At 38.6% G+C, this 27,055-nt stretch overlaps 4 protein-coding genes across 5 annotated transcripts; 2 read left to right on the top strand and 2 right to left on the bottom strand.

Moving 5' to 3' along the window:
- Window positions 1-446: 446 nt before the first annotated feature.
- Window positions 447-5,742, top strand: LOC135698377 (probable basic-leucine zipper transcription factor N). Of its 2 annotated transcripts, none has more exons than XM_065218313.1 (2): window positions 447-1,445; window positions 4,785-5,742. In XM_065218313.1, the coding sequence occupies exons 1-2, from the start codon at window positions 712-714 to the stop codon at window positions 5,740-5,742; spliced, it is 1,692 nt and encodes a 563-aa protein (XP_065074385.1). In that variant the 5' UTR covers window positions 447-711. The 2 variants fall into 2 exon arrangements, with proteins under 2 accessions (XP_065074385.1, XP_065074383.1); XM_065218311.1 differs by having other exon boundaries at window positions 4,764-5,742.
- Window positions 5,743-5,852: 110 nt separating this feature from the next.
- Window positions 5,853-6,446, bottom strand: ave (Protein aveugle). The gene is made up of 3 exons (XM_065218373.1): window positions 6,352-6,446; window positions 6,166-6,279; window positions 5,853-6,103 (listed from the first exon to the last, which is right to left on the bottom strand). The coding sequence occupies exons 1-3, from the start codon at window positions 6,385-6,387 to the stop codon at window positions 5,921-5,923; spliced, it is 333 nt and encodes a 110-aa protein (XP_065074445.1). The 5' UTR covers window positions 6,388-6,446; the 3' UTR covers window positions 5,853-5,920.
- Window positions 6,447-20,694: 14,248 nt separating this feature from the next.
- On the bottom strand, window positions 20,695-21,903 carry LOC135698344 (histone H2A-like). The gene has a single exon (XM_065218260.1). It carries the CDS (start codon window positions 21,443-21,445, stop codon window positions 20,978-20,980), a length of 468 nt encoding a protein of 155 aa, XP_065074332.1. The 5' UTR covers window positions 21,446-21,903; the 3' UTR covers window positions 20,695-20,977.
- A 2,178-nt stretch (window positions 21,904-24,081) lies between these two features.
- On the top strand, window positions 24,082-26,555 carry LOC135698343 (helicase SRCAP-like). The gene is made up of 2 exons (XM_065218258.1): window positions 24,082-25,031; window positions 25,405-26,555. The coding sequence occupies exons 1-2, from the start codon at window positions 24,328-24,330 to the stop codon at window positions 26,531-26,533; spliced, it is 1,833 nt and encodes a 610-aa protein (XP_065074330.1). The 5' UTR covers window positions 24,082-24,327; the 3' UTR covers window positions 26,534-26,555.
- The last annotated feature ends 500 nt before the right edge of the window (window positions 26,556-27,055 follow it).

The raw sequence follows: 27,055 nt of genomic DNA, 5'->3' as shown, positions 1-27,055 counted from the left end.
AGGCGCTAGACTTGCTTGCCGTAAAGTAAAGCGTAATGCCATGCGACGATGGCAAGGGACGTAAATCTCGTCCTTTTTCATGCTTTACGTTTTGGTTCCTGCTGCTGTTGTTGTTATTCATATCATATTGGTTGGTTCTGCGTGTATCCTTTTTATTGCGCTACCGCTCACTGCTCTGAGTAGCAATGTTTGAACTGCATTTGATTCCAGTAGGATTGTCGCGTGTACGTGAATGAAGGAAGAAAAGCAGACATGCGCACCTTGCCGGAATCGAAGTTTCCCTCCATTCTAGCACAAGCAAAAGCACGTATCGCACCACTAGCTGCCAGGCTACTGCTTGGCAAAAAGAGGGGAAAAGCTGGATTTGCCTGTGCGACATGTAGCTGAACCAACCGAGGGCCAAAAGGAGGCCGATTAGGCTGAGTCGACCAGTTTGAGTTTGGCGATCCTATCGAGAGGGACACTCACGCAGAACGCGAGTAGAACGAAATAAGTTTGTGGGGTTGGGAAATAAAACCATCATAGCAAGCGGTGGCTTGTGAGTTATCGATTTTTTTTCTGCGCCTCACCGCGGTAACCAACTTGCGACTCAGCACCCTCTCGTTGTCTTGCCACCCCGTGTTTGACTGCAGTGTGTTTGTGGATCAGAAGCAGCAGTAGTGATTGGTAGTTGACTTGACGTGTGGATTAATCAATCAGTTGGTGAAATAAATGAGCATGGGTTTACGGAGACGGACAATTGACTCATCGGATGCAGCCCACCGAGAACCGGTTCATCGGGAAACATGGGTTTCGACGAACAAAATTCTGAACAGCAGTATGAGTTTAAAGCGCATCAATAGCCGTAATCCAAACTTTGACTACGACGAAACCAAAATGCTCATCTCGCTGTGGGGCGACCCGCAAGTGCAGAAAACCCTCATCACCACCCACAAGAAACACCCGGTTATCGCTGATCTGGCAAAGAAAATGCGTGAACATGGATACAATCGCTCGACGGAGGAAATTAACACGCGCATCAAAAATCTCAAGTGCTTCTACAATCGCATCAAAAAGGACATGGCAGCCGGAATCATCAACCAAACGACTTGGAAGCATTATGCCGAGATGGATGAGATTATAAGTCGACCAGTGTTTGGTAATGCCCATCGGATGCACATGATTCAGCAACAGAAGCAACAAGAAGAACAGGAAGAGCTTAAGAAGCAAATCTTAGAGCAGCAGGAACAGATGCAACGGTTTCCTGTCAAGCTGGAAGTGATGAGCGATGATGATTCAACTGAGATTCGAGCGGAAGATTTACTGACCATCGATACCAACGCACCGGAGGAAGGTGATACACTGCAAAAGGAAGAACTCGACATCAAGGATGATAACGATAAGAATTGTGATGATGATGAGGACGATGACGATGACGACGATGACAGCGACTTTGATGTGGAAAAGTAAGTGTTACTAGGACTTATTTGAGTTATGATAATTCTAATTAATCATTACATGTCAGCTGGAACTTTACACCTGCTCTCAAATTAATGTTCTTTGAGCACTTTCACAGCTGTTGTGTTGTTTACCATTTGTATGATGTGTGGCAAGCATAATGATGAAAATTTTCAAGGCAAGCATATTCTAGTTCGGGTAGTCGGAGGTTTTTTTTTAAATACTTTATTATAGAGATTTTTAGCCGTAGGCTAGTTCATCTCTCGGTAGTCGGAGGTTCTAAACTGGGTGTCCATTCCAATACTTTTTTTACTCCTGGTTTTTCCCGGTTTTGAAAATGAACCCATTATCTGTAATTTAACCAATTCGATCCCTCGGGATCAAATATAGCTCCTTACATAAAATCTGCTGTCAAAAGTCAACCCGCCGGCGCCGGTGGTGTAGTGGTAAGCGTAACTGCTTTCTCACCCCAATGGGTCTTGGTTCAATCCCAGCCGAGGTCGGTGGGATTTTTCTGAGGCATAAAAATCTCTGGTCACGTCTTCCTTCGGAAGGGAAGTAAAGCCGTTGGTCCCGGCCCATGTGTGTTTGAATGGGTGCGATATCCTACGCAGGTGTGGAAGCTGCCTTCCTGCACATTCGATTGCCGTCAATGGATGGCAATCGATGTCCGTCGGTGATTGGCACTAGATTGCGGAACAGAAACCGACGTTAAATAAAAGAAAGAAAAGAAAAATCAACCCTTATTATAAAAATACGTAGAGCTTCGTGGGACCTCACATCATGCGGGACATAAGATGTATTGGAAAAGTATCTTATGTTTTCCAAAATACCTGGTGTTCAAGTCTTGATGTTCTAAAGACTCAACAAGGTCTTCTATGATGTACAGATAAAAATATATTGTAATTTTCAATTACAAACTGGAGCAACTTTTTAAATATCAAATTACACGTTCAACGATCAGAATTTCAATGAATTAAAACTGAAATGTACACGATTATGTAAATTTATATTGTTGTTGGTTGAAAATTCTATTATGTTCAATTGAACTTTGCACTGTTCTGTGAGCTGTTCTGATGCATGTAAAATTCAATGTAAATTTATGGATTATTAAATCCTTTCACGTAAAATTATATTTGAATTGCTGTATGTTTCAACTACGGCCAGAAAATACATCAATGTACCAAATGTAAATTTACAATTTTTGCTGTGTGTTCCGACTATTGTGTCAACCCGTTGAGCTTTGAGAAGCTCCATAATATTTTTTTAAAGACCGTGTACGTCGTCGTTGCTTCTCCGTTACTGATCAGAAACAGTGAAATTGCACAGAGAACCACTTAAATGGAGCTTAGTACATTCATGGTATACCATGGTGGCCAGCAAATCCTCATTAGCAATCTCGTTGTTTTTCATACAACCGAATGCGATTGAGCTGAAGGTATCACTAGATTAGTCATTAAGAAGACCGCAGATTTTTTTCTGTGTTTGTCTATGTTTTAACCACCTCGAAAATTCGTACAGATCTCTTTACAGGATTTATTTGCAATATCCTATAGTATTTTTTTTTTAAATCATTTCCTTTCTCAGAGTTCTTCTCAGAATTCCCTCTCTGGAAGTCCCTTGACAATTATCTCTTACTGGGAGTCGCTTAACATTTTTTTACAAAACGGTCTAGCAATTCTCTACCGAACATTACAAAAATCATGGAATTCATCAATAGATTCTCCTTGAACTTTTATTGATTATTCTTTGAATTCACTGAAGCTTCCTTTCATAATTTTGTTTCTTAAATACTCCTGAAAATTCATTCTCCTTAGGATTCCATAGAAATTCTTCTCGAGATGTAATTGGAACTTCGTAATTCTCTTAAACCTCTTCTTAGAATTCTTTTGGAATTGTACCATCAAAGTTCGAATCCCTTGGTATTTTATGTAGAATTTTTGAATTTTTCATCAAAACTTTCTTAAAATTCTTTCCAGAGCATATTTTAATAATTTAATTAAAAAGGACAATGAATCCTCTATTCCTATCGTCATGGAATTTTCCACATAGTTCTAGTCTAAAATCTCCTTTGGAATTTTTCTTTGAAATACTTTGGTATTATCCTTAGAATTTATTCTAATATTTCCTCAAAATTCTATTGGAATTCGTGTCAAAATGCTCTTATTAGCTCTTCAAAATGGCTCTATTCAGAAAATCTAGTCCAGAATCTTTCGTGTTCTTTGTGAGGGTGTGGTGGAAAATAGTTTACAAAGAAATATGACCGCTTACCATCCCCGTGATTCAAACTGATTGTATGGGGCTTGACAGCAAATGACTTAAATAACAAAATCAACGACCTCAATGAAAAAGCTCAGTCGTCGTCAAACAAATCCCATTTCCTTCATCCCATGGAAAGTAATTTAACTTGCTGTTGAATATTTCTGAAGCTGTTACCTGTTTTAATAAACAGTAAACCCGCAGTAACAGTGGAAAATAAACCAGCAGTAGGCAGAAAATCCATTTAGGATATCTAGTGCCGAAGTTAATCGAAACAATTATGAATGCTTCGTATATATATATATATATATATATATACTGCCTAATGGCTCCACCAAGCACAATCGATTTCAAATCAGGTGTTATCAGGTAATTCCTCCAAAATTTTAGCTCATTTGGATGCGAACTCACACTGCACTGGCCCTTTGAAGTTTATGTGGGAATTACTATGGAAAAAGCGAACTTTTTAGTCTCATCGTTCTAGCTCTTCGCTATAATTATCTAAAGTTTGCCTTCTGTACTAATGTAAAATATTCTCAGCTGCAACTTTGCTAAAGGCCGCACTTGAACGTCAGGATAATTAGTTATTAATTAGGATAGCTAAAAACTTCACTGATATCTACAGTCTAAAATCTCTCTATTGTTCGCTTGTTCGATCGACGCTTGAGTATTGTTCAGCGGTTTGGAACCCAAACTACAACAACGGTGCAGTATCAGTTCGCATCCAAATAAGCTTAAAATTTGGGAGAATAATCAAAACCTTATTTAAAATCGATTGTCCCAAGTGGAGCAAAATCGATATTTTGAATCACCCTAGTAGTGTATATTAAAGTGCGCAGCACATGGGACAGTTATGCATCCACCGGCAATATATGAAACAAAACACTACTGTATTTCATAGGGATATTTGGTCTCAAATATTGCTTGAAATAATGATTGGATGCTCCAAGTTTGTCTTACGTCAAATAGGTACCTATTAAAAACTTCCGAAAAGTGGAAATAAGCTTCATCTTGTTTCTTGATGACCCATTGAAATTCCTCTGAATATTGATACTAATTGTAATAAGTCATGAACTTTTTGATTCCAGTGAATTTAACGACGGTTTGGATGAGATCCTTTCGAAAGCAAGGGCTGCGGCCAAAGTAACAGAATCAGCCCCACCGGACCGTTCCAGCCCTCACGTGAACAATGCCAGTGGCAGCGCTACTGCAGTTATTACGACCCCAACAACGACAACCGTACCTATAAGCTCACAGGGTAAAATATCCGTGGTGCCGACAAACCTGCTATTGAAGCCTCCGACCTCCAGCGTGAACATGAATTCCCCGATACAAATCTACACTCAGCCTACCGTAAGCCTGGCAAACTCAGTTTGCCATACATCCATGACCATGACGTCGACTAGTTCTGCCCCAGGGATGGCCCCAATGAAGCTTTTGCTGGTGAACACAGTATCAAAAGATGGAACCACTAAGCAAATTCTCACTCCAGCTTCAGAAATCCCATCAATGCCTCAAATGCGGCCGGCACCAATGCTCCAACCGAGGCCATCCATGGTTCCTATCGCCCCGAAACCACCCACAGTGAGTATTCCAGCCATCAACGTAACTCAGAAGCCTGCTACTATTACTCCCATCACGAATGCAACGAGCGCCCCAAAGCCAAAGCCGAATTTACTCAACGGAGAAAAATCGCCTGGCTTCAAGAAAATGTTCGGCCAGTTGATTGCCATACAACGCGAAAATCTAATAGTTTCGAGAGCAAGACTGGCCCTGGAGAAGGAACGGTTGGAATTCGAGAAACAAATAGGAGGCCCTTTGGTTGACGTGGTACGCAGCTTAAGTGGTTTCTTCAACGGTTTCCTGCAGCAACAATTACAGCAGAAACATTGTCCAGCAGCAAAGAAAACTCAACGCGCGGAAAGTGAACTACCACCAGCCAAGAAAAAACGTACTGAAGGAAGCGTTGAAAAGCAACAGCAATCTGCCGTTACTACCACGGAAACCATGAAAACGGAAGTGATAAGTGATAATGATGATAACTAAAAGGATTTTCTCTAAATTTGTACAATTCATTCAACGATTTTAAGTTTGTTGTTTATGAGCTTATAATTTATTTTAATTATAACTGACAGCTAGCAATAGGTTTAGAATAAAGATAATTTATTGAATTAGGCTATGAAGAAGAGACGCACTTGCTATTAGAATAAAAGACCCTATATTTCTAGTAACAATTCTCGTACACGTTATTCATCAGTTCCATATCACGAATTTCCATAATATCGGTTTTAAGTCTCTGCTTGATCATTTCACGCAAAATGTCCTCTCGGTCTTTATCATCTACAATGCCCATCCGGTAAAGTGAATTATCTGTTATCCTCAGCAATGCTCGGCCGGTAATTTCATGCTATATTAAACCGTAACTGTTGGCCATCATTTATCAGCACAAAAACATATAAGTTCACTTACCTTCTGAAACAGATCGCTATATTTTCCGCATTGTTCACTACAGTGTCTTCGAAGCCACTTGATTGTGTCCGCCACTGTCCAAAGGTAAACAGGTTTTGGTCGAGCTGTTTTTGTCTGGAAAAAAGAGGGAAAACAAACAAATTAAAATGCAAAGAATAACAATATTGTTATTCAAGCCTTCTTTACCTTTGCCTTTACCACGGGTACTGTTTCCTCAACCATATTTTACAATAATTATTATAGTTGATACTACCCTGCAAACAAAAAAATTTAACGCTCCCGAAAAACAATGTTTTTGTTTGATGTTTTCACTGTTGACCAATTGACGAGTGCACGGATGGATTTGAGTTCACTCACTCGACAAAAAGTGACACAACAGCGGGGCCCTGTTTACTAAAAATGAACACATATGTGTTCATTTTTAGTAAACAGGGCCCCGCTGTTGTGTCACTTTTTTGCCGAGTGAGTGAACTCAAATCCATCCGTGCACTCGTCAATTAGGTTTTGCACCGTCGGGGTTAACCTCAATCTGATGACAGTTTAGTGGTACTGTTTACGTGGACTTAGCCGATTTTTTCTTGGGTGGATTTTCTCGATAATTTTTCAGACTGCAGTGAGATGTAAACCACATTTCTGCAATGTTTACGAGCAACATCCTTGCAATGCGCTGTTCCTCGACAATTTTCAAGTTAAAATTCGGAAATTTTAGAATTTTTTTTTCGAAAAAACGACTAAGTGCTTGTAAACAGTACCACTGAACTGTCAAAAAGGTTCAGCCGATTAACACTGAGTTCATTCGTGACGTCACGCTGCAGAACCTAATTAGGTTTTGCACCGTCGGGGTTAACCTCAATCTGATGACAGTTTAGTGGTACTGTTTACGTGGACTTAGCCGATTTTTTCTTGGGTGGATTTTCTCGATAATTTTTCAGACTGCAGTGAGATGTAAACCACATTTCTGCAATGTTCACGAGCAACATCCTTGCAATGCGCTGTTCCTCGACAATTTTCAAGTTAAAATTAGGAAATTTTAGAATTTTTTTTTTCGAAAAAACGACTAAGTGCTTGTAAACAGTACCACTGAACTGTCAAAAAGGTTCAGCCTATTAACACTGAGTTCATTTGTGACGTCACGCTGCAGAACCTAATTAGGTTCTGCAGCGTGACGTCACAAATGAACTCAGTGTTAAACGGCTGAACCTTTTTGACAGTTCAGTGGTACTGTTTACAAGCACTTAGTCGTTTTTTCGAAAAAAAATTTTCTAAAGTTTCTAAATTTTAACTTGAAAATTGTCGAGGAACAGCGCGTTGCAAGGATGTTGCTCGTGAACATTGCAGAAATGCTGTGTACATCTCACTGCAGTCTGAAAAATTATCGAGAAAATCCACCCAAGAAAAAATCGACTAAGTCCACGTAAACAGTACCACTGAACTGTCATCAGATTGAGTTAACCCCGACGGTGCAAAACCTAATGAGCTACCGTCCACATTGACTGTTGACAAGCGATGTCGGCCAATGAGTACAGAGACAGGTGAACAGATCATGAAATATGATTGTATTAGTAAACCAAAAAATCAACGTAAACGCAATTAGTGACGTCACTAATTGCTTGTATCGTATAGACCTTTTTGACGTTTCCAGAACAACATGTGAAAAGGGCATACAAGCTTTTTGTAAACAAACCTTCTTATGCCCTTTTCTCGCCACCCATATGACACCAACGCAAACCTTTAACATCACCGGGTAGGGGGCACTTTACCCTTTCCGATGATATTGCTGGTTTGCGTGGGCGACCCTCGGTTGGTGAGAAAAGGGCTTACAAAGGTTTGTTTGCAAAAAGCTTGTATGCCCTTTTCACATGTTGTTCTGGGTTTAATCGTCTTTCTCTATCTATCACATATGGATGAATGGACGGTTTGTTTTCCCACTAATCTATTTCCCTCTTGCTCGCACTCGTTCGATTTAAATGGTGCAGTAGTGTGCGCCGATTAAACGTCAAAAAGCTCTATACAGTGGTTGTTTAAGGACCGACTCAGGCTCTGAACCATTTGGTGGATTATTTTAACTTTTGGTTAAAATTTGACAGATGGAAAGTTATCGATTAACCCTGCTATCCGAGCGTGGTTACTTCTGACAGACAAGAAGTTAAATTTTGACAACCTTGGCTAAGTTCTGCTCGAAAACCGGTCGATTGACAGCACAGGGATTTTCGAACATAGAAAATAACTTTCGAAATGTCACTTTTAACCACGAGTTAAATTTAACTCGGCAAATGGTTCACAGCCTCAAAAGGCAGCTTGCTGGTGTTAGCTGCAAAAATATTGTATACATTGCTGAGCAGTCAAGTGATGACGTCAATCTACCATAACATTCCATACTGCGAACAGTGAGATTTATGTCACTGCCAACCTCGCTGCCAACAGCTGTTTCATTGAAAAAAGATAAATCTCACGCAACACGAGAAAAGGGCCTATCATTGTTGATCAATTCTCTTAATCGATTTTCTCTTTCGCGAATAACCCAACAGCAAATGAATTTCCCATTCTGTCGAACTGTGCTGTGAGCTTAGCGAGAAATTCGTTTATTTTGACATGGTAAACCAAAGAGAAAGTCGATGAAGAAAATCGATCAACGAGGATAGGCACTTTTCAAATGTTACGCGAGAAACATTGTACACGCTATTTCAAAACTACCCAAATTTGGGTAGAATCCATCCAGATCGGTCAAAACTGAACCTACCCAAAAATGGGTAAACCACAGACAAACAGACATAACACATTGAATATTTCTCATGGTAAAACATCGTCGCTAAAACATTACTGCCATCTGTTGAGTACACGATGGTGGGTAATACGCAGAACAGATGGCGGTAGTGTGTAAACGTCAAACGCAAGGGAATTGACTATGCGCGCCACAGGTGGCGGTACTACCAACTACGATACTTTTAAATTGACCGTTAAATTCTTGTTCAATGAACAAGTTGCGAGTGTTATGTCTGTTTGTCTGTGGGTAAACTATGTTGGGAGTGACAGGTTGACAAAATTTTAATTTACAACATCGACATTAATCTGATGGACTTTGTTCATTTGTCAACTTGTCACTCACAACATAGTTTACCCATTTTTGGGTAAATTTATAAAGAGGTGACATCTTATCCATTTGACAGGTCTTCTGCTCGATTGAAATGACCTTTCTTATGACTTTGACAGACAATTGATTGTTCCAATTTTGACATGTCGCCTCTTTATAAATTTACACGGAGATGAAAAACAACCCAAAATTAAGTACTTTTCCCTCAATTCCGGGGTTCAGCCCAATAACCCAAATTTGAGTAAATCGCATATAGTAGTTTCCATTTAACACCAGCAAAAAAATTACCTACACTTAAGTATATTCTACCCAAATTTAAGTTTAATTCACGTAAATTTGAGAATATGCAATTTACTCAAAAGTAACTTATTGGGCTGAACTATATCGTTGGGTTGAATCTCTCGCTCCTTTTTTGACAACAATAACGAGTGCAAGTGAGAGGCTGAAGCCAATATTAAGTAAAAAGAACTCAAATTTTGGGTAGTATTTTTTCTCCGTGTAGGCTCTTTAAGTTTACCCATTTTTGGGTAGGTTCAGTTTTGACTGATCTGGGTGGATTGTACCCAAATTTGGATGAATCTACGTTACGGTCGGCCAGCAGATGGAAATTAGAGTCGGTGTATAATGAGTCACGCCAAGAGAAAAACAGTTGAACTCGCATCACGGTTTCCGAAGGATTCCCTTTCTTTTCACTTGGCAACAGAGGACTTCTACACACTTAAATTTTTTCGCCGAGATTCCAACAGCCGAGTAGTTCTGCAATTTATTTTGCTGAGATTCAGTAAAATAATTACCGAGACTCAGCTTTGCTGAGATATCAGCTAACAAACAGATATTTTGCAGATATATCAGCAAAAGTAAATGCCGAGGTAATCGGCTGTTGGGGATTTTACCGAGCTCGATTAAGTGTGTACATCAACTTTAAATGACTTCTAGCGAGAACCAAAAATAACGGCTGTAGTGAATCAGTGATTTTGTCAAATTATCTTATCAAAAAATAGTAGAAATTCTCATTACTGATCAAAACCAAACGTATCCCATGACCATTTAATGCTCGCTGCGTGTTTATGATGATTTCTTCAATTTTATTTTATATTTCATTGCAATACCTTTCGTAGACCTTTCATAGCATCGTAATGTTTATTTACTTTGCACGATAGGTAGCCGATTTGACAGTTCAATAGGTAGACTTGGCTTCACTCTTGGCGTGACTCATTATACACCGACTCTAATGGAAATGATGTGAAAATGATAATGACGTTTTGCTAGCTTTAAAATCGTATGGAATATTTTTTAGTACATCATCACTTTTGTGGTTTTGGATTTCAAACCTAGGTGTCGCATGCACTGGTGCAGTTTCGCGTATCCAGCTTTCCATGCTCGGTAATGGCGGCCTGGTTGTATGAATAAATGTATCCTTCACTGTGCTTTTTGACACTAACTGGAGGGCGTATGTTGTTGTTCCATTTTCTACTGTTCCTGGGAGAGGGAAAGGGAAGGGGTTGAAATTCGAACATCCAGATAGTGTCAAAAAGCACAGTGAAGGATACATTTATTCATACAAACAGGCCGCCATTACCGAACATGGAAAGCTGGATAGATTCATCAATAACATTCCTCAGAAAACCATTCCCCAGAATGCACCATTCCCCAGAATGTACCATTCCCCAGAAAAGGTGATGAAATTAGTAATTTGTCACTTATTTTTTGTTCATTTGATATTATATTTCAGTTTTATATTACAGAACAGGCGTCCATAAATAAACAGGTCCGCAAGTATCTTGCACACTGAAAAATACATCTTCTGAATACCAATTTTCTCGATAAATTTTACACATTTGATTTAATATATTTTTCATGATAAAACTCTCTGATTAGTTTCACTTTACTATTGTTGATACACTACACAGCAAAAAAATGTAATATCGATCAATGTAATTCAAGCTGATGTATGAAATAATGATGTAATAGCTAAAAGCAGATACAATATAACATCAATGGATATAATTTTGTTCGCAAAATCGATGTACATCGTACAACGTTATATTACACAACCGATGGATTGACCTGGTTGCAGCAATTTGGATGTAATATTCAACAACTTTTTGTTTTGTGTACGTTTACTTTTATGCAACTATATTTATCAATTAACCACTTCATTCGAGCACTTAAAATGACGTTTACTACCACTCGAACTTTGAAATAAAACATTATTTTGATATTTTTTCTTCTAGAATCTCGAGAAAAGTAGCCAACATTTGTGCGTTTCATAAAAAAATAGAAATTAGTTTGTCCAGTTTTGGGAAATCGCTGGTAGAAAGTCACGCCAAAACTGCTTGACAAAGTGGTCAATTCCAAACCATTTTATAGCTCTTTAGAAAATGACAACCTTCAAGTTTTCGAGCACTTCGTTCATCATTTAAAAAGTAAAAGGTTATGCAATCCAATTCATCCAGTCGGAAACTGTTAAACCTTATCGAAGAATTGTTCGACCTGAGTTGAAGAATTTCTCGTGATGGATTAAAAAATCGGTGCATGGAACGTTGAACTACCGATTACAAATTTATACCATTATTCCACACGTCATTATCCCGAATTGGCAGTACCAACAATCAATACGAAACTAACGATTTTAAATTGGCTCACTACTTGACTAGCCTATTGGTCCCAAGCAAACGATTAACGTACCCCATTCTAGTCGCAATTCTAGTACTACGCAATGTTTGTTTTGATTCGCTATGAAAGTTTGACAGATAAAATGAGGGGTTATTGGATTTTCCTATGTTTCTAGGGGTGAATCGATTAGCTTGGGACCGAAGAGAGTACCAGAGCTGAGCCAAAAAGTGGAGCACGTTACTTCGGGACCTTCAAGTCTTAGAGTTACCTCTATGGCATTACCCCGAATCCTTTGCGAAAAAGTATTGATTATATATTTTACTTATATAGGTATTAAAAGAAGGGAATATTCCATTCTTTATCGTTTATCCAAAGAATTAATTATTTCTCAAATTATTTCATTTTCTTATATTTTCAAAGAAGGGAAAACCCGAGGGAAAACCCTCGGGAAAACCCTCGGGAAAACCCCTTGATCCATTGATGAATTTGCGTTACGGTCGACCAGCAGATGGAAATGATAATTTGCTACCTGTCAAATCGTATGGAATATTTTTAGTACATCATCAGACTTGTAATTGCAAATCTCAAAACTAGGTGTCGCATGGCCAGTTTTACCTTTGCTTTAAATGATGAATCTACGCGAAACTGCACGAGTGCATGCGACACCTAGGTTTGAAATCCAAAACCACAAAAGTGATGATGTACTAAAAAATATTCCATACGATTTGACAGCTAGCAAAACATCATTATCATTTTCACATCATTTCCATCTGCTGGCCGACCGTAACGTAGATTCATCAAATGCATCAATTCAAAAGCAAATTTTCATTACGTCGAAAGTAACAAAGGTAAATAAAGCCGAGCTATCAGTGTCAATCGATGCTCCTGCTATTACACTGTATACTGTCCGAATATAGGATCACATCCCATTTTTTAATTTATTTACCAGTCAAATTGCTTTTTGACGTAATCACCATCCAATCAAAATAGTTTTCGATGTTACTTAAGTCACCCGATTTCTATGGAGATGCCGTTTGTCTTAAGTAACAGCGCTGAGAAACCCGTAAAAAGTGTTCTTTCGTCGTTTCGCTTTCTCATTATTAAAGTGAATAAATCGAACCTCGAATCGAGCTGTTTGTTGCTAAGATGATTTCGGTGGTCCTAAAATGATGAATGGGTTGCAGGTAAGGAGACGTAATTGATAATTCTCCCGAATATCCTAGTAAATACACCGTCAAGCAGTTTTGGCGTGACTTTCTACCAGCGATTTCCCAAAACTGCACCAACTAATTTCTATTTTTTTATGAAACGCACAAATTTTGGCTACTTTTCTTGTGGTTCTAAAAGAAAAAAATCTCAAAATAATGTTTCATTTTAAAGTTCGAGTGGTAGTAAACGTCATTTTAACTGCTCGAATGAAGTGGTTAATTGACATCGGGCCTCTACTGCTAAACTAGCAGGAAAAAAAGTCGAGCAAGAGAATTTTTTCGAGCTACTACGTGGCGCTGTGGAACAGATTAACAAGACGATGTTTTCCTCAGCTATCGTCCAACTTTGTTCAGAAACTTGTGTAAAGATAAGTGGGAACGTCGCCGTTACGTGGCGCTAGCCTCGACGCTAGCATCTTCTAATTTCCTCTATAATTTTACCACTTTCGACCAATTAACCACTCCATTCTAGCAGTTAAAATGACGTTTACTACCACTCGAACTTTGAAATAAAACATTATTTTGAGATTTTTTCTTCTAAAACCACGAAAAAAGTACACGAAACGAAAATCAATTATTTAATTCATGTATTTCACTTATACATTTTTGCCAAAGCATCAGCCTTATACATTCCATAATACAAACCACATAGGTCCTATTAGAATGCTTAAAAGGTATGTGTGATCGCTTATACATTTCATTTGACACATGATCTTTATTAACTTTTTGCAAGGCGTCCGCTTATTAGTCAACTTATACAATTCAGTACCAACATTTCAAAGGGGCGTAATTGCATTTGTAAACAATGGCTTTAGTCGTCGATTTCTCACGAATGAAAGCTCACTCATGAAAATGAATGACACCAGCACGAAGAGAAATGTTTCCTGTATCAGCTAGCATTTGTAATTTGGAGGGGTGGGTTTTCATTTGCGAGAAATCGACGTCTAAAGCCATTGTTTACAAAAGCAATTACGCCCCTTTGAAATGTTGGCACTGAATTTATGAATAATCAGCAATGGAAATTTGCCAAAAGGTATAAGGAGATTTCTATCCGTGTAGCCAACATTTGTGTGTTTCATATAAAAATAGAAATTAGTGGAATTAGTTGTCCTACACTAAGTTTTTTTTTGATTCGCTATGAAAGTTTGACAGATAGGCGACTACTACCAACAATCAATACGAAACTAACGATTTTAAATTGGCTCACCACTTTAGTAGCCTATTGGTCCCAAGCAAACGATTAACGTACCCTATTCTAGTTGAAATTCTATTACTACACTATGTTTGTTTTGATTCGCTATGAAAGTTTGACAGATAACATCAGGGGTGTGTGGATTGATGCAGAACATGCAGGGGTGAGTGAAATAGCTTGGGACTGCTTGAGACCGTTGTTCTGGTACTGAGTGAGCCAAAAATAATAATGATTTTCTTCGGGACCCAGTGGTCTTAGAGTTACCTCTATGCTACTACTGCCTCTACCCTTAACATAAAATATGTACTGTGCCTACCCATAGATGTCACCACTTGTCCCCGTATCATTGTTATAGCTTAATGTACTGTTCTTGTCATGTTACAGTAAATAAACGTCTGTAGTACTTTTACGTCCGCCATGGCAGGACGGTCAGTAAATCGATCGTAAATCATTAATTTCAACTATCACACAACGTACAAATCGGGTCCTATCCGTGCGCGATCAGAGGGTTTCGTGGATATTCCTATGTTTCGAGGGGTACATCGATTAGCTTGGGACCGAAGAGATTAACAGAGCTGAGCCAAAAAGTTGAGCTCGTTTCTTCGGGACCTTCTGGTCTTAGAGTTACCTCTATGGTAGAACCATAGAAGTAACTCTAAGACCACTGGGTCCCGAAGAAAATCATTATTATTTTTGGCTCACTCAGTACCAGAACAACGGTCCCAAGCAGTCCCAAGCTATTTCCCTCACCCCTGCATGTTCTGCATGAATCCACACACCCCTGATGTTATCTGTCAAACTTTCATAGCGAATCAAAACAAACATAGTGTAGTAATAGAATTTCAACTAGAATGGGGTACGCCATAGAAGTACTTGGGACCAATAGGCTACTCAAGCAGTGAATCAATTTAAAATCGTTAGTTTCCACCCCCTGGTAGAACCAACCGGTTGAAACTAACGATTTTAAATTGGCTCACTACTTGACTAGCCCATTGGTCCTAAGCAAACGATCAACGTATCCCATTCTAGTCGACATTCTAGTACTACACTATGTTTGTTTTGATTCGCTATGAAAGTTTGACAGATAAAATTAGGGGTTCGTGGATTTTCCTTTGTTTCGAGGGGTGCATCGATTAGCTTGGGACCGAAGATAGTACCAGAGCTGAGCCAAAAAGTTGAGCACGTTTCTTCGGGACCTTCTGGTCTTAGAGTTACCTCTATGGTAGAATTAGTTGCAAGACTAGAATGGAGTACGTCAATCGATTTGCTTGGGACCAATAGGCTAGTCAAGCAGTGAGCCAATTTAAAATCGTTAGTTTCGTATTGATTGTTGATTGCATACAAATTTTCAAGCCGATCGGTTCAGTAGTTTCCGAGTCTATACGGGTCAGACAGCCAGACAGACAGAAATTCAATGGAAAATGGCTCTCATGTTGGCCTAGGGATCTAAGATTGGGCTCATCGCTAAAAATCTGCTATTTATCAATTTTATCTAGATGAACGCATCATTGGGATGGCACTAATGGATATTTTTGGTCACTATTGAAAATTTAGTCGATTGCTGAATTTATGTATGGGCCCAAATTAGAGGTATTTAGAGGTATTACATCCATTTCTCCTATATAGATTACGTTTGGCTTGAATGGCCTCAATGTGATCTTTAAAAGATAATTTTGGTCAAGTACTCGCTTCCTGTCACTACGGGAAAATCAGTCGTACCCAAGGACAAAAACGCTCCAAACTCGCCGGAGCTGCACCCAATTGAAAAAAATTGGGCAATCGTTAAGCGGAACCTCAAGAAACTCAGAAATCAGTTGTAAATGAGAAACAGGTCAAAGCAAATTGACTTTCAGCATCAATAATAAGGTTGATACAACAGCGGTACAAAATCTGATGCAAGGTGTAAAACGTAAAGCCCGACAATTTGCATTTGGAAGCCAAATCAAATAAGTTTCCTGTATTTTGTAGTAATTGAACTTCAAAAAGAAATAAAGTTTGATCATGTATACAATAAAATAAACAGTGTGCACTTAATCGTGCTTGTCCAATTTTAATCCAAGATATTTCCAAGACCAAGAAATTGGAACTCCGTTCATACACTGAAACAAGGACCATAGTTAGGAATATTATTTTGCAGAAAACACTTATTATCAATATAACCACGCTTATTGCTGTTGAATCCACTATGAATTCAGTATAGTTGAATATGAATGTTAACAAATTTACTATGATTCTGGCAATACTACTATGCTTGCTTAAAATGCATAGTAATTTTGATAGAAATAATAGTAAAATTAAATGAAATTGTTTTCTGCAAAAATCTATTGGTGAGGGTATTTAATCTAAACCATCAATATAGTATTTTTGCCAATGGATTTTGTTTCAGTGTAGTGACTATGTGACTACTAGGGCTTAGATCTAATTTTGGTCCTACTAAGCACTCTATTTTTCGAGTGAATTTTTTCAACAAAATGGAATGTGTTGACTGCAGATTTATTTATATTAAAATGTATTTACCTTTCCGTACGTACCGTAAGATTTGCTAAAGAGGAACAAATTGATTGTTAAAAATCTAACACTGCTTCTTGGCCCCAAACTCCGCCTACGGATTCTAAATTAGGCCTAATGCATAGAAACGCTATTCAAACGCCATTGAATTCACTTTGGCCTATCGGATGAAGATAAAAATTGATTCGGTTGGAGCGCTTCTTTTGTTTTGAGAAAATGGGTTTAACATTCATATAACCGACAAACCGACATGAAACTTAAACTTAACTCTTGATCGAGAATCCATAACGGCCGATTCAAATGTGCAGCGATCCCATCTGTCAAAACCATAGCAATATTTTATCTAGATAAAAATATTTTTTTCCAAAATAGATTTGACACGAACCAAATTCGTGTTCGTAGCTAGGATAAATATTTTCCGCGAACACGGCGGCAAACGTCAGTTTTGTGCTTTGATCAGAAATTTCTTTGTAATTTGTATGATCATTCATGTCGGTTTGTCGGTGTTCATATCACGCGTTCTCATTGACTTCGTTTGGTAGCTTTTGAACTAAAGTATCGTACCAAACGCAACTGACTTGTAAACTCTGAAACAATGGATTTATTTGATGATGCTATTATTTGACTGCTCGATAGGCCCAAAATAGGCGATTTCATCGAAAATAGAAGCAATGTTTCCTCTATTATAGGACAACAATTAGGAACTTCCACAACTATACATAATTGATGACGAGCTTAATAATTTACTTTGCAATTAAATCATAAATTTGTTTTCTTATGATTTCGAAGTAGCAGGTGTTGATGAAAAGTATCAAGCGCATGGGGTGCGAACTCAAACTTAACTTAAACCTACTGCTTTTTGCTATTGCATCAATATTAATACATCAGCTTGAACTACGTTGATCGATATAACAATTTTTATTTTGGTGTTTAGTTGAATAATCGTTTAATAAAAACAGAACAGTATCTAATTAAACGTTACTTCACATGCCAAATAACTGTATACAGCATTAATGTTAAAGAAAGAAATTATGCTTCCTGATCAAGACGCTGAGTAAACTCTGTTAAAACTCATGCACATTTGAATAAAAATCTCTTCGATGTACCTTAAAAATCAACAAGCAATTGTTGTGCTTGAATAAATTCCCCTAATTTATCCTTTGGAGGCGAACCAGCCTAAGGCTGAAAGCCTCCTAAATAAAGCTAAATTAATTAATTAATCCCCTAATTTATTAACACTGCCTGGACAGAAGTCATTATGGAAAATAGTACAGGTATTATTCATCATGTAGGTAGTTGATAAAATCACCAAGAAGTTGTTTCTTCAATAATCAACTGTTTATATTTGCTGAGGTATATATAATCCAGCCACGAATTTTAAACAACCTTTATAACTTCAGTAGAGCTTAAGCTAACAATTTCACAAAGTAAACGCTTTACTCATTTCATTTATACAACCTCAAGCTGTATTCAAATGTTATAGGATATGAGGAAACCTTTATTCAACCTCTATACAAGCAAATCTAGAGAACTTAGTCAGCTACTTATGGCTATTGGGACGGTTGGGTCAATCTCTTATTACATATCCATTAACGCTTATATACAGCTGTTATCCTGCTGTTTAGTTGTGTGTGGACTTGAAAGGCGCTTATTCAACCTTTTCCCGGTTATCCAATAATCACTACACAGCTTTGTCTTGAAGCCGGGTTAAATATTGTCTACGATATTTTTGATTGAAGGAATTTATTGAGTTTATATTTTGCTGTAAATCAAATTAATCCAAATTAGTTACAAGCAACACCACCAAATTATTTACCCTGCACCGGAAATCTGGAATCGAGCTTTAGACGACCGCATTGGCAATCCTTGACACTAAAGGCCCACCCACATTAGATCCGTTTGCGTTGCGTTGACGTAAATTTGACAGTTAGACAATAGATTTAGCTGTCACTTTGCCGCAACGCGTCCGATCCGGATCTAATGTGCGTGGGCCTTAACAGTTACTTCATCTTTGTAAAGGAGCAGAGTAGAAGCTGTAAAACTGCACACGTCTAAAATTAAATCTAGCTGACTGTAAAAATGCGTCCAAAGTAGCGCTAACACAGTTAATTAGCTGAGTACAAGTTGTTTTGTTGTTGTTGAAAAAACACTTTTGATGTTTATGTTATTCAGCAAGAGTGGTTGGTTGTGTAGAAGCCATCAAATGAGTATTATATTCACTTTATTAGCTTTTTTTTGCAGCTACAAGTTGAAAGTTGATTAGGATGTGTATAAAAGTGACATTAGCGTTTATTGGCTGTTGTTATTCAGTGAGATTGGTAAATTGAATAATGGTTCTGAAAAAGTTGAGTAAACGCTCTACAAAACAATTTTGGTAGCTTCTACTTGTAGCTGTATCTGCAGCTTTTGACGTTGGATAACGTCTTTCGGCAACATACGGGGGTACAAAATTGAAAACAGTCATTTTGGATGAGTTACGAAAAATTAAAAGATTTTGAACGATTATAACTCAACCGTCTCTCGATAGATTTACGAGATAATGGCATCAATCGATTGGAAATATTTCTAGCAATTTGCTTAATATTTCAAAACTATTGATTTCATTCTGTAAACTATTGAAAAATGGTTAAAAGTAAACCATTGTCTAAAGATGGTGAAAATCGATTGATTTTTTTATATTCTTATACTTTCTCCAACCGAGACATCAGATGCGAGTATCTGACACCTCTGATATTTTCTGTTCTACTATATGAGCGTCCAACAAGGTCGCCCGTTCCGTCATTGTCTATCCGATCGTCGACCCAGCAGCAGAGCAGCAGTACCAGAGCAGCAGAAGCAGAGCAACGGCAGCAGAGCAGCGGCAGCAGAGCCTGGGGGCGAAAGGGCAACTACGCCGAGCGCGTTGGAAAAATGGCCCTTTTCAGGGCCACAACATTATCAAGAAAGAGTTGAACGATTAATTTTCTAATACCTTTCCGACACTTTTTTCATGACTTTCATCGTCCTCCTGATATTCATGTGATTTTGTGGTGGGATTTTTAGCTATGTGAAATTCACATGGTTTTCATCCATTAGATACCTATGTGGTAAATTTTTTGAGTGTATGCTTCGGCAATCACAATAAAGTTTGCACGATGGAAGCGCACATCGTAAATTTCGTTCATTTTAGTAATAATTAAATTGCCTCTCTCCCCCTACCCTCTGGCAGTACATGAAAAGCCTTTTTGTGAGGGGAATTTTTCAAAAGGATGCCGATTAAAATAATGGGTACCATTTTCTGAGGATGAGATGAGGACGGTTCGTCATCCATATGAAGCGTGTCACGATCATTCCCAAGGATTCGTGGTTAACGCGTCTTATTTCTCTGGTAATACCGGTTAAACTCAATAAGAGGATTGTGATCGACTGGTTCCTCTCAAAATATCTGTTTGGATTTCATCCGAAGTTTCGGTCGCATATACTGTGCCTTTTTGAAGGAATCTCTTAGACTCTATATGTTGGTAGAATGTTCTACTTTAGTATTTTGTGTTCACCTACTAACCAGGCTCGGTTTTATTGTTCTATGCGCCCACAGTATAGGCGTAATAATAATCTAGAAGTATCGCTTCAATACGATTAACCGGTTGGCTAAGCAAAGAAGACCGGAAGTCCCAACGGTAACGGTAAATGTTGAGCAATGAAGGAACAATACAGTTCAGAATCAGTGGTCCGAGGAAAACCTCTTTTGAAGTTACTAGTCAAATCACTCAATTTATTGAAGGCAAGCAGTTTACGTCCAAAGCGGAGAGTAAGGTACATTAACCGGGATCCAGTAAACCGATGTCATTATCAGAAATCACACCACACTTCAAATTGGACGCACACCATGACCATTTCTGAAATCTCAACCGTAATTTGCTAATGAATTTCATTCCGCTGCATCAATGTAGGCCATAAGTCCAGGGCCACCGCAGCTCTGCAAGGTAGGGGAAATGGATCTAAGATTGGGCCCATCAACCATCATCGAACCTACTCGATGAGGATATCAATTAACTAGGGAGAGCATGACAGAAAGATTCAACCATGTTTTTAATGGATTCATTTTATCACTCCTTGCGCACCACGAAGGAAACTGTTTTGAAAACGAAACTCTTTACCATCAAATTGGTCGTCCTGAAAAGGACGGATTTTGTTAAAGGGTAGGAACTTGGATCGAATTTAGGCCTTCTTTTCGGTCTTCTTGGGCAACAGGACGGCCTGGATGTTTGGTAAGACACCACCCTGAGCGATGGTCACTCCGGAAAGAAGTTTGTTCAGCTCTTCGTCGTTGCGGATGGCCAACTGCAGGTGACGTGGGATAATTCGGGTTTTCTTGTTGTCACGAGCGGCATTTCCTGCCAACTCGAGAACTTCAGCGGCCAGATACTCCATTACGGCAGCCAGGTAGACGGGAGCACCGGCTCCAACACGCTCGGAATAGTTGCCCTTTCGGAGTAGACGGTGAATACGACCGACTGGAAACTGCAATCCAGCGCGGCTCGAACGGGACTTTGTCTTTCCCTTGACTTTGCCTCCTTTTCCACGTCCAGACATAATGCAACGAACGACACGAACAGTTCGATGCTGAAACTGTAATGATGACATTTCGACCGTCGAGGGTGGTTTTATACCTGCGTCGAGTAGCATATTATGAATACAGGGACGGTACAATAAATACTGTGGGTAGCAAAATACTCAAAATGGGATGAGTGTCGGTTGTCTCTACGGGCATAAAACGAGACAGCGTTGCCAGTATTCCTGATTTATTTGATTTTCCAGATTTTCAATCGTCTTGCCAGATACTAACCCAGATATCAAGAGCAAATTTTCATTACGTCGAATGTAACAAAGGTAAACAAAGTCGAGCTATCAGTGTCAATCGATGCTCCTGCTATTACACTATATACTGTCCGAATATAGGATCACATTCCATTTTTAAATGTATTTACCAGTCAAATTGCTTTTTGACGTAATCACCTTCCGATCAAAATAGTTTTCGATGTTACTTACACGCAGAGAAATGATTCTTAAATTCAAATGGATATATTTTTGGCTCAGGGCCTAATATATTTTTGGCATAGATTCAAATATATTATTCGGTTGATTCAAAGAAAAATATTTTTGAATCAAGAAACCGGTTGTAGAGTTAATAATCTGTTTGTTGATTCTAAAAACTATTTTGTTGATTAAAAAATATGTATTGTTGAAATAGTGATACAATATGTTTGAATCAAGAACAAAATACATTAGGCCCTGAAACAAAAATCCATTTTTCTGCGTGTAAGTCACCCGATTTCTATGGAGATGCCGTTTGCCTTAAGTAACAGCGCTGAGAAACCCGTGAAAAGTGTACGTTCGTCGTTTCGCTTTCTCATTATTAAAGTGAATAAATCGAACTGTTTGTTGCTAAGATGATTTCGGTGGTCCTAAAATGATGAATGGGCTGCACGTAAGGAGACGTAATTGATAATTCTCCCGCATATCCTGGTAAATACACTTTGACTTAAGTAACAATAGGGGCCACCAAACGACGTATAATAACTTTTGACTCAAAAACCAGTATTTTTTAGCATGAAAGCTAGCGATTTGCATTTGTATGATTAAAATCTGGCTAAATATGTTAAACATTGCAATCACTATGAGATTATATGTGTTTAATTGGAAATAGGAATAACTTTTCGGTTATCAAAACAAAACTTAATTTTTCTCGGATCGGTGCGAATGTTACTTACGACATAATGAAAATTTGCTCTTGATATAATTCACTTATATGTTAATACGTTTATTTCAAGAATTTTCAATTATGTTCCGGATTTTCCCAGATTTTTTAAATATGTTGCTTTAGAGAATTTCCAGCCCAAAACGAAACCGGTTGGACATGAGCGTTTCCGAATTCAGTCCAATAGAGGCGATGGGGGCAAGAAGACCATACGGGGCGAGATGGGCCACCGTTCGTTTGGGCATAATACTTATTAACTCAATCTATTTTTTTTACAAACTTGTTGAAAATGCTCTAATATGCATCTCCATGAAAAACGTATCAAAATTCAATTACATGTCTAAGATAATAATGGAAATGTAACATTAGCTCAAAATCTCTAGAATATTATAAGATATGCAGTCAAGAAAACAAGCATCGCATTCACTATATTACATTTTACTGGTCCGCTGGTTCTACAGCGAGCAATACACGTAACTGTTGCTAAAAGAACTTATGTTTCTATTTCACTTGATTCATGCATGTTATTTTCTAGTGAAAACCTGTCAAAACCTTAACTTTTACTAGGGTGCTCATATTGCCCCGTATGGTTGTTGATCGGAGCAAAAACTGAAATTTTTCAAACATAATCATTTATTCAGTCTATCATTCCAAAACCACAACCAAAACGGCCCTTTTCAGGGCCACCAATAATTCGACAAAGAGTTAGTTTTGAAGACAATTTCTATCCAGAATATCACAGTTACACTTAAATTTGGGGACTATACTGGGGTGTGGGAACGCTGGAAGGGGAGATGCTGTCTGTCTTCGAACTACCAACATCATTCCAAAGCTCCTCCAGGGCGACAGAGTAGAGCAAACCCAACAACATCAGCCCAACAAAACGGCCCTTTTCAGGGCCACCAAACTTTCGCAAAAGAGTTATTAAGGAATATTCCTAAAATATAATATACACAATTAAATACAACACATAACAGACGTTATCCAACGCCAACCCTGCGGTCGTATCTAGTATACAACCCTTCCAACTTTTTTTCAGCTACTTTACAGCACAACGCCGCAAAAGTTGGCTTACAAAGCAGAAAATGTTAGTTGGGTTTGTCCTTAAATTAACCTTTACCAAAATTAATTGCGTGTGATTGAATATGAGCACCTTACATTCCAACAGCGTCAACGCTTTGAACCAATTTGATGTTGAATCATTTAGTTGGCCGTTGCATACTCTCCACAAGAAGTTTTAATTACGAAAACTATGTCAGCACCTGCACTGCATACATTGTATTAAAAGCTGGATTCGTATGTTGCATGAACCCCATGCTCATCAACGAAAATTCATTCCAAAAGTTCACCAGTTCAAACATTAGATTTGTGTTTTCTTGCTTGGAGTGACGCTTTATGTACGCTATATTCTACCATATGACACGTGCGCAGATAAGGGAGCTACGGATACAAAATTCAGATTACTGGGCATGTGCGTCTTGCGCACCGCACATTTTCATTCCCTTCAGACGTGAGGGTTGATTTATTCAAGCTTGGTGGTGCAAGTCAGTCGTGAATAGTGCACCAGCGTTTATGGCGCATGTTTCTGCTTCCTGCTCGCAAGCGTGAACTTTTTTCTTTGCTCCCTGCTGAAATAAAGTGGTGGATGGGGTAGGAATGAGAAATATCGATTTTTCAGACTAAATTTACACCTATTGCGCTGTGTAAAATACTTGGTACTGCAGAAACATTAAAGTGGCAGTCCAGTGCGTGGGACATAATATTTGGAAGTGAATCCGTGTAAAAGTTTGAATGCTTTAATATAATAAATATGAGTACACGCCCTAAACGTTCTACGTCTGAAGGAAATTCGTTCAACATGTGGGTGTCGACTAATAAAGTGTTAATAGGCTCTGTAGGTGGACCGAAGAAGCCACACTGTCGCAATCCAAATTTTGATTTTGAAGAAACAAAACTGCTGATTTCCCTCTGGGGTGATCCTTCAGTGCAGAAAACGTTAGTGACAACTCACAAGAAACATCCGGTAATAGCCGGATTGGCTGAAAAAATGCGTGAGTATGGATACAATAGATCGACTGAAGAGATCAACACGAGGATCAAGAACATAAAATGCTTTTACAATCGGATCAAAAAAGATCTTGAAACCGGTATAGTTACATCGTGGAAGCATTTCCAAGCTATGGATGAAATTATGACTCGTCCAGTATTTGGCAATAATCAACAATCCAATTCTGAGGCAGGTCCATCAAATGATGATATTTCGTCATCAGATCAGGTACAAGTGAAACTTGAAATGGTTACTGACGATGACAAAGAAATAAGAACCGATGAATTGCTGAAAAATGCAGAACAAGTTGAACTGAAGGAACCAAATTTGTTGATACCAAAAGACGAACCAATGGACCAGGACAATGATGATGATGATCCCAATGATCCAGATTTTGAAAATGATGGAGATGATGAGGAAGAAAGTATGAGCGATGACAGCGACGAGTCAGATTTTGATATAGACGAGTGAGTATGATTTTAATTTATTGTATACCTAAGAATAGCAGGGTAAAGTACAAACTCACCCTTCTTGATTTCATCACCAAACCACCCCTCAATGGGTGACGTCTGGAAAAATAATATTGTATATATTCATTTCTGTGTTTTAAAGTACTGCACATGCGCGTGAATTACAGTTTGTGTTCATGATTATATAGTCATGATTGGAATGAATTTTAATTCTTAAGCTTCCATGAGTACACGTTGTAGTTCTTTCGAGCATGCGCAAAGCACGCTTGAATATTGTGTTGGTGTTCATCGCAAGCCGGCAAACACGTGTTATGAGCAACAGGTGATGGTTCATTTTCAATAATATACGTTTGTTTTGTTTTATTCCCAGTGAACGTAGAAGAGCACGTTTGCGCAGACGGACTTCTCGCAAACCATCCAAGGTGAATGTAAATAAACCAACGAGTGCACCAGTGGCTTCATTACCCGCTATAACAGTGGTATCATGTGCACCAACAATCACGACTCCGACAATAACAAGTCCAGTGCAAACAAAGGCTCCAGCTCCAGCTCCGGTTCCAGCTCCAGCTCCAGCTCCAGCTCCAGCTCCGGCTCCAGCTCAAGCTCCGGCTCCAGCTCCTGGCACCATAAAAATAATTAATTACACTGGAAACTCCGGCATCAACTTTTCAACTATAGTTCCCAATTCGAATGTTATTGCTCAATCTTCAGGGCAAAATGTGACAATTGTTCCAAGAACTACTACTACCGCATCTAATACGGCTGGGAAAATATCTCTAGTTCCAACCAATTTTCTCCTCAAGCAACAGGCACCTAAGATAAATTTCAACTCACCAATTCAGCTCTACACCAAGCCAACAGTATCTGTTGCCAGTAATGTGTCGACTTCCACAATCGTGTCCTCTTCTAATTCCGTACAACCTATGAAACTACTATTTGTGAATACTGCAGGAAGTCAGAAACAACAGATCATTACTCCTTCGAAGCACATTTATACCACTACTCCAACGTCCATAGCACAAACAACTTCAGCAACTCAAATATCTATTCAACCTAAACCCGTAATAACAGCGGCAGCAAGTCTAATGGCCATCCCTCAAAAGAAGCCTGATCCTCCACCACCAGTGACGATTACTCCAGTGGCTCCAAGACAAGACGGAATCAAAGCACTGCTTGGACAATTGGTATCTGTTCAACGGGAAAACTTGGCTCTTTCTCGCAGCAGAGCTACCGTTGAGAAGGAACGTTTCAACAACGAGAAGCAAATTGTTTGCTCCCTAGTGGAGGCATTGAATGACTTAAATAATATGCTACAAGGTTTCAGCAGCACCGTGAATATTGGAGATGAATATGGGTTTGGAACTTCTCAACCAATGTCCAACGAATCCGATGGTGCCGATTCCAGGATGAATGATAATAATCAGGACGTACCCCCAGTTGGTAGCCTTATTCCTGTCGTTGACACTATTAAAGCAGAAGTGATTAGTGATTCCGATTGAACGAACAAGATAACAAGAGCTCTCACAAAGAAGCCAAATACTCTAGTCAATGTACAGTAAGTCTGTCAGCATTTGCTTGAGTGACCCAATAGTAGGCCCTATTTTAATATTCACATGTTTAGCTTTCTCACAAAGGTAATTCTGTTATGAGTTTAAAGCACATATTTTGTTCTAATCTAGACAAAAAACATAAAATCAGATTACAAAATCTGGGCCGACTATTGAAGCACTTGTGGCAAAACTGGTACACTTACCCTATTACGATGTAAGCTAAAAACGACAAAACTCAAAATAATGCTCAAATACGAAAGTTTTGTAGCTGTTTGATAAGTTTTCAAAAATGAAAATAAAACCCAACTCAATTCTATTTTCTATGTTTTTTTTTGTTGTCTTAGATGACCTTAGAATTCCATTGCAGAACATTTTTCCGAGCATTTTTCAAATATTTTCAATATTAAATTCTTTATTTATACAGACCTTCATACAGAGCATGCTCCAGACTATTGGCGAATCAAATCAAAG

This window comes from Ochlerotatus camptorhynchus, unplaced genomic scaffold, assembly GCF_037179485.1.
Source record: "Ochlerotatus camptorhynchus isolate MF236.1 unplaced genomic scaffold, CSIRO-AGI_Acam_v1.1 ptg000085l, whole genome shotgun sequence".
Classification (NCBI taxonomy): Eukaryota; Metazoa; Arthropoda; class Insecta; order Diptera; family Culicidae; genus Ochlerotatus; species Ochlerotatus camptorhynchus.
Note: the sequence above shows the minus strand (reverse complement) of the source record. Positions and strands in the feature narration are given on the sequence as shown.

Bases quoted from the DNA above. Each gene is read 5' to 3' on its own strand.
- LOC135698377 (XM_065218311.1), top strand. From the start codon at position 712: ATGAGCATGGGTTTACGGAGACGGACAATTGACTCATCGGATGCAGCC. The intron at 1,446-4,763 runs GTAAGTGTTACT...AATTGTAATAAG, and splicing joins AGCGACTTTGATGTGGAAAA to TCATGAACTTTTTGATTCCA.
- ave (XM_065218373.1), bottom strand. From the start codon at position 6,387: ATGGTTGAGGAAACAGTACCCGTGGTAAAGGCAAAG. The intron at 6,280-6,351 runs GTAAAGAAGGCT...TCTTTTTTCCAG, and splicing joins TACCCGTGGTAAAGGCAAAG to ACAAAAACAGCTCGACCAAA. The intron at 6,104-6,165 runs GTAAGTGAACTT...GGTTTAATATAG, and splicing joins ATAGCGATCTGTTTCAGAAG to CATGAAATTACCGGCCGAGC.
- LOC135698344 (XM_065218260.1), bottom strand. From the start codon at position 21,445: ATGCTACTCGACGCAGGTATAAAACCACCCTCGACGGTCGAAATGTCA.
- LOC135698343 (XM_065218258.1), top strand. From the start codon at position 24,328: ATGAGTACACGCCCTAAACGTTCTACGTCTGAAGGAAATTCGTTCAAC. The intron at 25,032-25,404 runs GTGAGTATGATT...TTTTATTCCCAG, and splicing joins TCAGATTTTGATATAGACGA to TGAACGTAGAAGAGCACGTT.